The sequence below is a fragment of the Epinephelus lanceolatus genome, chromosome 2, assembly GCF_041903045.1.
Source record: "Epinephelus lanceolatus isolate andai-2023 chromosome 2, ASM4190304v1, whole genome shotgun sequence".
In the NCBI taxonomy this organism is placed as follows: Eukaryota; Metazoa; Chordata; class Actinopteri; order Perciformes; family Serranidae; genus Epinephelus; species Epinephelus lanceolatus.
This window is the reverse complement of record NC_135735.1, coordinates 45,458,079-45,470,793: the sequence shown is the minus strand read 5'-3', so window position 1 is coordinate 45,470,793 and position 12,715 is coordinate 45,458,079. Positions and strand designations below refer to the sequence as shown.

The window sequence follows — 12,715 nt, the reverse complement described above, 5'->3', positions numbered from 1 at the left end:
GTATTGCACATTGGTAGTACACCTCCCAACCGCTAATTTGGCGCTGTGGCGCAGTAGAAAGCCGGTGCACTCATTCATTGCAGGACGAAGAAGGGGTGAAGAAAATTTCAAGACATCCCGAGATAAAATGCATGTTTATTGAACAATAACGGATATACAAACACACGGCAACCCCCGTACACCTTCCTAACATCTGTGTCTATGAGGTGAGTACATTACATGTTTGATTTTAAAGTTTATGGAGACGTGAATCGGTCTAGACCGGGAACCCCCACACGAAAAACGGGGTTCGTTTTCAAGACCAAGGCTCCATGGGTCCAAGGCTATAGTAGTAGTAGTAGTAGCCGTAGTTGTAGTGATATTATTATCATATTCAAGACATAATCTGAATTAGTTGTAAAAATAGAATTGTTAGTTGCCTTAGTTGTATTAAAATCTGAATATATTTTTATTTTGAAATGTTGAACCGGAAGCCTTGTCTTTGTTGCTAGCTTGTCGTTGCACCGCTCGCTTGTTGTGGAGGGAAGCGGCTAGCTCAGTTAGCTCCCTTTAGCCCTGTGTGTGTTTGAAGGACAGTTTACTGTAGTTATTTGTTCTTCCAGCAGTTCCCATCATGGCGTACCAACTGTACAGAAACACCACTCTGGGAAACAGCCTGCAGGAGAGTCTGGACGAGCTTATACAGGTGACACTCACCTCTCACATGACGGCATTAGCTCACAGCTAGCCTAGATTAGCATGCCGCTAACTGCAGCGGCGGCGTTCAATGAAGCTAGTTAGCTCGCAGCGGGCTAACTTTAGCTTGTTAACTGCGGTTTGCTCCAGCACTGATTTGATCCAAGCAGATGCAAATATCGTCTGTTTTAGTCTGTGCTTTAATAATATTACCGTTTTTATTTCCTGCTGCTCATGAGCAACACCATGAAAATGAGATGATGTAGATAAGCAGCCATCAAAGTTATTCGTAGTTTAGTAAGTTAGCCTAAACTGATGTTAGTGAATGACGACCAATAAGTTTGACAGTAGCATTATCTTCAGCTTTACTTTTGCATCCTCCTCCTGATGGTATCTTTGTTAGTAGACAGACGAGATATATAATGAGGTTTTCTGTTATGATGCATATAGTTCTTAAAACAAAAACCAGGAGCCAGTATGAGAACTGGCTCGGGATCTGAGTTAAGTCCAGGTTAGGGATATGTGTGCATGTTTTACTTGATTTATTTTAACTGAGTGTCTAAGTTCAGTTCAGTATTTGTAACAGAATGGTAACAAGTAGGCAGGAAAAGTTTCACACCAAAGCAATAACAGCAAAAAAAGTACCGAGTCAGATGCCTAATAGCAAGGTATTTATATAAATGAATAATCACGTTCAGGTTTATTTCATCACAGCACATAAAAGTACATTTGCATCATAATAGGATCAACGTGTCTCACATAAAGTCCCTGCATCAAAGAGATGTGTTTAGACAAATGTTAAAGGAACGGTTTAGTATTTTGGGGATTGCACTCTTTCTGAGGGTGACATATACTGCTGGATATCATTTTAATGCCTGGAGTCAGGGCGTGGCTTAGCATTAAGACAGGAGGCAGTCTCCTTTGTTTAATATGTGCACAAACAGAGATGTTAATATGACAGTTTGTGGTGTCAGTGGGAGTTATGTTCTGGTACTGTCTCTTGACAAATAATAGTGTAATCACCTGTGGAGTATATCTTTGCAGCATTTCTGGGAAGTGGATTTGGTTTTGGTCTCTGTACAGACAGGATGGTACCAAATCTAAATCTGGCATATCTGGCAATGTCACTGTGCTGACAAGTCTTCAGCAAGCTGCACACAGTCGCACCACTGAGTGTTTGACAGTATGAAGTTCTAGCATGCAACTCCTTCTAAACATGTGTTCTTAACATCTGTGTTTGTATGCAGGTTGACCAAACCAGATGTGTTATCAGCGAGCTTTAGTGGATTTGGAGATGTGTTACGTAATGGAGATGCTACCTGTGTACTGTACAGCTTGTGTGGAAGGTTCATACAGTTGGATGTTAAATTAAATCTTGTGTGTGTGTGTGTGTGTGTGTGTGTGTGTTCAGACTCAGCAGATTACTCCTCAGCTGGCTCTTCAGGTCCTCCTTCAGTTTGATAAAGCAATCAACACAGCGCTCGCCAATCGAGTTCGCAACAGAGTCAACTTCAGGGTGAGTCCACTTCCACCTCCTTTGACGTCTGACCTTCGAACCTAACCCTTTACACCAGCTTGAAGCAATGAACTGACTCAGATCAGAGTTTTTCTTCTGTGATTTAAAGGGAACAGACTTCTAAGTGAATTTGCTTCTTCACCCAGTGTTGTCTTGTGTTCGGCTTCAGTCAGTTACAGTGTGTTCTGTAGTGAGATGTTTTTCTAACAAAAAACAAGTATTCTTTATATTGCTGGGCGAGATATTAATGAACATTTTCAGGATTCAGTGGTGCATACAGTCTTGAGATTCTTGATTTATGTAAAACTAGTGCTGTCAAGAGATTAAAAATTGGAGAGATTAATTAATTATTATCTGTAATTAATTGATCTAATTAATCTCTTTTTTAATCTCATCTCAAAATTGCTGAGAAAAGCCTTCAACTTGATGTATTTTCATTTAAATTCGTTACATTATTGTGGCAGATGATCAAAATATTGATATATATTACAAAAAGTGGTTTTATAAAGTCATGTTTATTGTTTTCAACAATAACACACTTGAACACACATGCAGTACACCTAGCCATTACATTCTATTGTTTTTGAGATTAGTCCCGATAAAGAGTGCTGCAACCTTCAGTCTCGACCACCAGGGGGGTGCTTGACTGTCATGACATGTCAGCTTCATTAAAAGCATAGCTGCAGATTAACACAACAATAGATGTAAAAACACACAGAAACAATACATCTGTGATCAGTTCCCTAATTTTATTTTAACAATTTTCTAAATCATTTTCCCCTTTTCTAATTTCTCGTTTTATTTCATGGAAGTGATCAATGTAAGTGCACTTGTTCTTTAAACTTAATAAAAAATAAAAGCTAACAAAATAAAAGACACCTGGTACAATCGTTACAGCTGTATCAGTTTATAGAACAGTTTTGAACAGTTAGAACAAGAGGCTGCACTGCAACGTGCAAATCACTCCTTCTCGTGGCTGCCTGCGCTTTCCCTGTCCTTGCGGCTGCAACTTGCGCTGTCTTCTCTTCTTCAAACTACAACACCCATAATTCATGTAGGAACTGCTGCAGGCAATGTGCAGCCGGTGGGAGCTGCATGACAACTCAACCACCATGATCAGTTTTTAATGTTTTATCGGGCAATAACTACTCCAGACTCTGCTCTAGTGTAATTTTTGGGACAATCAGGGTAGGATTCAGGATTCAGGATTCAGGACTCAGGACAACTGCTTGGATTTCGGGACTGTCCCAAATTTTTCGGCAAACAAGGCACGGAGGTTGCTGGGGAGGTCAGATACTTGCGTGCTAGGGCAGACAGCTTTATTGGCTCCTGAGTGAGCAGACCACCACTGCAGGGGACAGCCATGCTGATGCTGGGCTCTGCTCTGTAGCGCTGCAGCTCTCCCACAACTCAAGCACAAAGAAGCCCAATCGTACACCTACAGACAGAGTTTATAAAAGGCAACTCTGTGGCATACAGAAACAGTAAAGTTAGAGATTAAAAATGAGATTAACGCGATCAAAAAACATAGCGCGTTAAATATGGCTGTAATTAATTATTCGCAATTAACGCGATAATTTGACACCCCTATGTAAAACCCTTGAAGGTCAAGTTACTTTTAATTTTATTTCCTGTATGCTGCCAGATCACAACAGAAGTCATTTAAGGTTACCTTTCCTATAGAACAGGTCTATACCTTGTCCTTTTATTAAACTAACTAAATAGCCTTATGTTATTTATCTTACTTACACGACGGCATGTCATTTCTGTCTCTACATGGTCGCGTGTTTACAATTCTCCTCTGCTCTCTGTAACGTGAACGGCAGAGTTCCACCCCAATGCGCACACAGACACGTGCAAGCACCCACAGGTGAGCACACTCCCACCAGCAGTCAGAGAGCGTGCATCGGAAAATATGTTGCTTTAACCACCTGAAAAGCAGACAAAAATATCTCCCAGGGTAGTGAAAATGGTGAAGACAAATGTTCCGATGTTTAGTTCAACGCACAGTTCAAATAATTGTTCAGTTGTTATATTGACTGCTGTTATTAAAAGAAACACATGAACACCATGATTCCTGAAGTTTTTTAATTTGCAGCAATGCATTATATTCTACAAGATTATCATGAATTTGTAGCACTTTGTAACACTTCATCCTTCAGTTTATTTAAAACATTCAACGTCAACACATCTGGAGATACGTGGTTTACACTGGACAACGTGATTAAAAACCGAGATCTGAAAAGTAACTAAAGCCGTTGGCAAAATGAGGTGGAGTAAAAAGAAAAACATTTATCTCTGAGATGTAGTGGTGTAGAATTATAGAGTAGCATAAAAGGGAACTACTCAAGTGAAGTACAAGCACCATGGATTTGTACTTGAGTACAGAAAGTAGATGTTCTGTGGTGAGCTGTTCTGTGGTTTAGTTTTAGTTTAGTTTAGTTTATTTGAAAGGGACAATGCACATTAATAAACATTGTGTACAAAAAAAAAACACACACATGTAAATGCACTCGAATTAGCTTAAAACGCTAGTTTTCATCGACTGTCCCTTTGCCAGTTTGTACAAGCAACCTTTAAAAAGAACAACAATGGGATAAAATATTGTACCACATAGGGTAGACACAAACACATACTACTGTCCGTAAATACATACATAATAAATACACATTTGGACTACAACAAGGTGATGTGTGTCCACGTTAATAATAATCATTTGGACAACAATTCACATCGGACAACAATATCAACATCAGTGCTCACATCTTTGGGTGTCTACAAGCCAGTTCTTAACATTTGCTTGGAATGAGTGATATGATGGAGATTCTCTGATTGATTGTGGCAATGTGTTCCATTGATGTGATGCTTTGAATGAGAATACAGCCTGGCTGAAAGTGGTGTTCCTTAACGGGATTATGCAATCTTTTTTTGTCGCACCTCGCGTAGTTCTAATAGCAGAGGATTTGAATTTAATAAAACTGGATAGTGGAGGAGGAGCTGAGCCCTGCATGATCTTGTATACCTGACAGATGTTTTTGTATGTAATTAGGTTGTCCCAGCTCAAAAGTTTGTACTTTTTCAGGATATGGCAATGGTGATGTCTAAAGGGTTTTTTGTCTAGTGTTTTAAGTGCTTGTTTGTAAAGTGATTCCAAAGGTTTGAGAGCAGTGGAATGAGCATTAGACCAACTTATCAGACAGTAGGTGATGTGTGAAATGATCATAGAAAAAAAGTATACTTTGGCTGCTTCGGTTGACAGGGAGTCTCTGATAGACCTAAAGTTTGATAAACTGAACTTTATTTTATTACTGACTTTCTTTATGTGTGTTTTGAAGCTGAGAGTTGAGTCAATGTGTACTCCTAAATATTTGTGTTCGGTGACAACTTGTAGCCTCTCACCAGTGATAAAAATGTCTGATTCTATGTTTGTTTTGTTATTTTTGGAGAAAAGCATACAAACAGTTTTTGAGAGATTTAGCTGTAGACAGCATTGGTTCAGCCAGGATGTTATTTTTACCATAGCATCAGTCAACTTGGACGCAAAGTCCCCCACCGTCTCCCCATGACCAATGATGACCGTGTCATCAGCGTACATTAGGATGTCACACGAATCACACATAGAGGGGAGATCATTAATGTACATGCTGAACAGGAGTGGACCTAACACGGAGCCCTGCGGAACGCCAGTTGATAACTGCAGGAAGTTGGAGCTACTGTTGTCAATTTTGACAAGCTGAGATCGAGATGATAAGTACGATTTAATCAGGTTAAGACATTCAGTAGAAAAATTAAAAGTCAAGAGTTTGTTTAATAGTATAGCATGGTTTACAGTATCAAATGCTTTCCGCAGGTCAAGAAAAACAGCCCCCACTGCCCCCCTCCGGTCCATTAATGACTTGATTTTTTCAACAAAGTAGCATGTGGCAGTTTCTGTAGAGTGGTTTGTCCTAAACCCAAATTGCATTGGATGCAGTGTAAAAGAACTGTTGTTGAGGTGGTGAGTAATTTGATTTGCAACCAATTTTTCAAATATTTTTGATACAATGGGTAAAATACTGATTGGCCTATAGTTAGATGTAAGGGAAGGATCTCCACCTTTAAAAACAGGAACGACAGCAGCAGATTTCCATGATTCTGGGAATCTCCCCTGACTCAGTGAGGTGTTGATAATGTGTGTTAATGGACCTGTTATTGAGGGGCTGATTTCTTTCAGTAAGGAAGTGTCCAACCCATACAAATCCCTAGCTCTGGAGGCTTTGAGCGATGAGATCACATTTGTAACTTCTGATCCTGATACATGTTTTAAATTGAACATAGACTCATTTATACCAACAGCAACAGTACTGGATGAACATACATTGCTAACTATGGCTGGGAAACTCTGAGCTATCTTGGCAACCGACTCGATGAAGTATTGGTTAAGCGTCTGTGCCACCTCGATTGGATTTTGCAGTGTTGAACCATTAACCTTTAATACAATTTGTTTCATTGAGGTTGGCTTTTGACCAGTTAATTTATTGATCTGTGTCCATATACTTTTCGAGTTACCATGACAGTTTTCGATGATGGTGATGAAGAAATCTGCCTTAGCTTTTTTCAGTTGCGTCGACACTCTGTTCCTCAGCATGGTAAATTTCTGTCTCTCATGGCTCAATTTGGTTTTTGTGGCTGTTTTTAAGGTGTTGTCTCTAGCCTTCATGAGTTTTATGATGTCGTCATTCACCCATGGAAGAGACTTCTTCTTGCTTTTGTGTTTAATTCTAACTGAGAATTCACTGATTTTGCTTTGTATGTTCTCCATGAGAGACTGACTGATTATTTCCACATCCTTGTCTTCTAGAATAGTATCCCAATTCAAATTAGTTATGGCAGTTTTGAAGGCTTCCCTTTTGTTTTTTGGGATACCAATGTAGTCCTTGTTACCAGAATGTGTTGTAAATCGCCTGTTGGTTAATTTCCTTGAGATCAATATTAAATTATGATCTGACAGACCGGTTAGCATATTATATGACTTTGTGATTCTTTCTGGCCTGTTGGTGAAAATCAAATCAATTTGGGTACTAGTAGTATTTGTGATCCGTGTAGGGCCTTTTACCATTTGTACCAAGTTAAAACCATCCGTTATTTGCTTCAATTTTTTTACTAGCAGTTTTATCTTTCCAGTTTAGGTTTATGTCGCCCCTTACAATGACTTCCTTCTTGAAGTCACACTGGCGTAGTATGTTCTTAAATTTGTGAAGGAAGCTAATGTTGGAGGATGGGGGACGGTAAATGGCTATCAGGGTGAAAGACATCTGAGGTGCAAGATTCACATTGAGGCCTAGACACTCCAGGTCATTCGAACCCTGCCATTTAATTTCACTGCATTGAATAGTGTCTCTTACATAGACAAGAACCCCCCCCCCCCCCCCCACCTTTCCCCTCAGCTCTGTCCTTTCTATACTCCACATAACCCGGAACTGTAACATCAGCCGAGGCGGAATTTTTTTTTTTTTTTTTTTTGGTGAGCTCTGACTGTTCACAGTCATTCAGGTGTTGTTCTCTTTCTGTCCACCAGGGCTCTCTGAACACCTACAGGTTCTGTGACAATGTGTGGACGTTTGTCCTGAATGACGTGGAGTTCAGGGAGGTGACAGATCTTGTGAAGGTCGACAAAGTCAAAATTGTTGCCTGTGACGGAAAGAGCGAGTCAACCCAGAACAAAAGTGATAAATGGTAAGTATTAAGTTATTACATTTATAGTTGAAGTGTAACCTGTATTTGTAAATGTTACAAATCATTAATCAGATTGATGACAAGATTTGATTTACTGGATTATTTAATGTGATGAGGCACCTTCTGAGGAATAACCTTCCACAAGCAGTTTTTCAGTTTGCAGAAAATGTGATATACCATGATAAGTCACTGTCATAATATAACATATACCATATCACAGCTTGAAATACCACATACATATGCATTGTCATTCATGTAAAATTTGAGCTGTGCATGTAATCCTCAGCTCCACATGCAACATTCACGGCAAACCTAGAGGCATGCACCACATGCTCTCTGCATGTACACAGAAAAAAGTATTTTGAGCCCTGCATATTCGGCTACTTTATTCTTGGCTCCCTGTTTTCTCTGTAGTTAACGTTCATTTCTTATTCTATTTCTTATTCTTTCTTATTCTCTCTGCAGACTCCAACGCTGCAGAGTGACAACTCTCTGTGTGTGTGTTGCTGTCAGATGGAGCCACAGATGGACCTGGACTGTACATATAATTTATTACAGCAGAGTCACAACTGAGAAGTGTGTTTGTGTTTGAGTGTTGTGTGTGTGTGTGTGTGTGTGTGTGTGTGTGTGTGTGTGTGTCAGAGTGGACCAGTCACTGTACCTGCAGCATTTTTTTTTTTATTATTAGCAGTTTACAGGAGGTTTGTGTTCAGTTTGCTGTTATTATTGAGCTGGATGGTCATTAATAAAAACTTTATTTAAAACACAGTGAGGTTCTGTGCTTTCCTCTGTCATGAAACAATCAAGGGATTCATTAATTAGCTGATGGACAGAAAAGACACACATGAGAGTACTGATGTTGAAGGTTTTACTGCAGTAAAAACAAAAATCATGTTCCACCTTCTGCAAAGTGAGTTTTCACATATTCAACCTGAATCTCTTTGGATTTTTTTGGACTTTTGTTGAAACTAAAAATGAAGCTTAAAAATCACTTTGGTGTCTGGAAACTAAAGATGGAAAAAAAGAGTTGGATTATTTTGGACATTTTATAAACAATATGATGAGTAAACTGATGATTGACCATTTACCGAAGAAGATCTGATATTTACAATCTGCTGGCCAAGCCTTCATATTAGTGTCCTGGTTTTGATTATATTCAGTATACAACATATACATGGAACATGAAACTTGGTTATTTACATGATTCAAACAGTAGCCAGGTTCCTAATAGTGTGCCAGTGCATCTTGACTCCTCTCAGACATCACAGTCAGGATGTAACCAATATTTCAGTCATTAGATAAACACAGAGATCACGTAGTTATAATAGGCAGGCAGCAGCGTACTCCCATACAATTACTTAGAAGTTGCTGGTCTTGAATGCACGGTATCTTTCCAGATACAGTTCAGGTGTTTCAGTCTCCTCAACCTCTTACTCCAGGTACCATGATGGACATGGGAAATTACACAAGAAAATGTGAACCCACCCATTAGAGTCAGTTGACTTGGTAAACTGGATGTGTATAAATTCAAACTAGTCTGTAATATTACCCAAAGGTCAAAACACAGTTACCCATTGGTGGAAAGGTAACTACATTTACTTGTGTGCTGTAATTAACTACAATTTTTAAATAGCCTACTATGTTATGCTATACTTCACTGAATTTCAAAGGGAAATATTTACTTTTTACTGCACTACATTTATTTAATAACTATCAGAAATTAAATACGATGTAGCCTATTCTAGATTAAACTATAGTATATAAAGTAGGCTGATTAAAATAAGCTCCCCTTTACCAGCTGCAACATTTAAGAGACAAACATGTTAATATATCAATTAATATAATTCCATAATAAAAGACACTCACCAGACACTTTATTAGGAAGACCTGTTCAACTGCTCATTAAAGGAGCAATAAGCGAAATTCATCATTTCTAGATTGAAGGAATTAAAAAATTGCTATGTGAAGAACTAGAGGTGTAATTTCATCTGGAGTATAGCATGACCTTACACACCCTCTCTCTGTGTTGATCTCCAGCCCCTTGTTTACAAGCTGGTCCCTATAAAAGGCTACAGCCAGTGAGCAATGGCAGCACGAATTTTCGAAGTGAAATGGCAGAGTCAAATGTCTGTTTTAATTAGTGTTACAGTAACGTTAGGCACACGTCACTATGTCAATTCAATTAAATTTAATGTTACAATCGTAGCATGGGTTAATGTCTGGAGCTTGAGTTATTAGTGGCTCGGTCCCAGCAATGGGTCAGGCGTTACGGTTGTGTTAGGTGAGTAGACTGGAAGCCAGCTAACATTTGCAATTAGCATTGTAAAATGTAGCCCAGCGGGCAGCCTGGCGAGCTGTGTTTAGCTATTCCCCTGCCTACTTCAATGATGATGGTCCCTGTAATAAATGTAATATATTTGCTGAGATGGACGCGAGGCTCAGATTTGTCAGCTGGACGTGCAGCTGACAAATCTGCAGCAACTGTGTGATGCTATCATGTCAGTGTAGACCAGAATCTCTCAGGAATGTTTCCAGCAGATTGTTTAATGTATGCCACAAAGAATTAAGTCAGTTCTGAAGGCAAAGGGGGTCCACCAACCTGGTACTATCAAGGTGAACCTAATAAAGTGGCCAGTGACTTTTTTTTTTTTTAAGGGCCATTCTGTATAATCAATACATAAGAAAAGGATCTATGTACTTAATACACTGCTGTTTTTTTATTTTTATTTTCAGGTGATCCCTTTAAAGTATTTCAGCTTGAAGTGACAATGCAGCTTTATTGTAAAATGTCTAGTCATACATTAAATGACTTGGTTTAATCATAAAATAGTTTTAGTTCCACTTTTTACTAATTCCAGTATTGCAAAATCTAAATTCAGTAAGCTGCTTGTTTGTTGGTGGATTTAGTTTCTGCCTTTATTTTGAAGGCCAGTTGTCCATGTTCTTCCTGTTTTGAGTCTTGCTAACTTAATGGAGGGTACGGAAGGTGGGAAGGACCAAAATATTGTCAAACAATGTCACTAATGTTTCTTTCACTGTGTTGTTCACTTTTTGTATCACAGAGTTTTGTCTTTATTTTTTAATTTAATTCATAGTAATCACTGACTATCACTGGAATTACTGAATTTTAACACTGGTTTAATTAACTTTATTTAGCACTAATGGATGTTAAATGAAAAAAAAAACATAAATGTTTCCTTGCTCAGTAATGGTTCTGATGGTGAGCATCATCATGTAACTCATTGATTTGTGAATCTTATTGTGGTCTGCGGCTGATGAATCAAACTGGATGACTTAAACATCAAAGTCCAGCAGATGGCAGCAAAATATCAATTCCTCATCCTTTCTATAAGTTCTCCTCAGGTCCTTCATCACTGGTGTTTCTGGCAGAGGAAGCAGCCATGATTCTCTTCTCTGTTTGAACAAAAGTGTCTTCTCACGGGCTCTCAGTATGTTCCAGGATTGATTTTAAGATCTTATTAATTACAGGGCTCTTTGGTTTGGTTTCAACACTGAAGAGTGTTGTACTGCCAAATGCTTTATTTAAATCCATTTACATGATGAAATTATGCTTTCTTACAATAATTATTTTATAAACAATAAATTGTATTTATTGCTGTATCATACATGCAATATCTCTTTATCACCTTTAATTTTATTGATATATAATTCTGTATTTCCATCTTTATTGACTCTTTGGATCAAAATTCAAAATATCGTTCACAATTGAGCTTGAAAGTGAACATGTGATCATCTACGTTTCCATGGCAACACAGCAATTTGTCATGTTGATTACAGGACAGTGTGACACCGTACAGCAATGAGTTAGAGGACTTTGAGTTCAGCATGTGTTGCTGAATGTATGTATAGTGGCAACAGACGTTCAATTTTTACCTCCCAAGCATCTCCCAGTGGTATTGTTGGTTACTTTGGTTGCTCCATCGTCTGCTATTTCCTCTACGGGAGATAGTAACTGCTAAGAGCTCACATTGATACTCTTTAATAACTGGGAATAACTACCAAAAGCTTACGAGGAAAGTAAGAGTGCTGTCCTCTTCCTGTTTTGGTTGTGCTATGGTTGATGCTCTTCCTTTGTGCCATAAATGGAGTCTTCATTTTTCTTGGAACATCACACCTGGAAGCAAACAGGATAGTGAAAGAGAGGCTTATAGGGAACAAATCTAAAAGCAGATGTTGTCATCATTCTATAGCCATTTCATTGTACATTCAACATTTACCTCATAATAATAAGTTAAATTAAAAAAAAACAACTTGTCTTTTCCACTCTAATCGACTCTACCCAAAATATATGGAGGCACCAAGCAGCAGCTGCTTGGGCTGAAAAATGAGGCCCACACAGAAGTGCCAAAAACTGCAGTTCCCCTAATGGCTACCTGAGGCTGGCTCCAAATGCCAGTCAGTCCTCATAGACCTGCATGTTGAAATGTCCAACTTTATCAGCAGAAATAATCATGTTAACAGCCTGGTACAAAAACGGTTTTGGTCTATCCACCACTCGCTTCACCACAGCACCAGGCTCTTGCTTAAATATGGTCACTTCTTGGGGCTTTAAAACAGAGGTTCACAAGCTAGTGGGTGATGTCATGGTAGCTACGTCCATTACCTTTACAGTCTGTAGGATACACATGTTTTCACACTTTTGTGTTTTCACACATTTACTCAAATTCTGTACTTTTGTACAATTTTGAGGTACTTGTACTTTGAGTATTGCCATTTTAATTACTTTGCTACATTTTAGAAACAAATATTGTACTTTTTACTTCACTACATTTATCTGATAACTTTGGT

General features: G+C 38.7%; 1 protein-coding gene across 1 annotated transcript; it reads left to right on the top strand.

Moving 5' to 3' along the window:
* Window positions 1-483: 483 nt before the first annotated feature.
* Window positions 484-8,670, top strand: gtf2a2 (general transcription factor IIA, 2). The gene is made up of 4 exons (XM_033618471.2): window positions 484-685; window positions 2,087-2,191; window positions 7,749-7,906; window positions 8,372-8,670. Coding segments are annotated over exons 1-4 (336 nt in total). The 5' UTR covers window positions 484-613; the 3' UTR covers window positions 8,373-8,670.
* The last annotated feature ends 4,045 nt before the right edge of the window (window positions 8,671-12,715 follow it).

Excerpts from the sequence above, each read along its gene's own strand:
- gtf2a2 (XM_033618471.2), top strand. The coding sequence starts at position 614 with ATGGCGTACCAACTGTACAGAAACACCACTCTGGGAAACAGCCTGCAG. Across the intron at positions 686-2,086 it reads GTCTGGACGAGCTTATACAG|ACTCAGCAGATTACTCCTCA; the intron begins GTGACACTCACC and ends GTGTGTGTTCAG. Across the intron at positions 2,192-7,748 it reads GCAACAGAGTCAACTTCAGG|GGCTCTCTGAACACCTACAG; the intron begins GTGAGTCCACTT and ends TCTGTCCACCAG.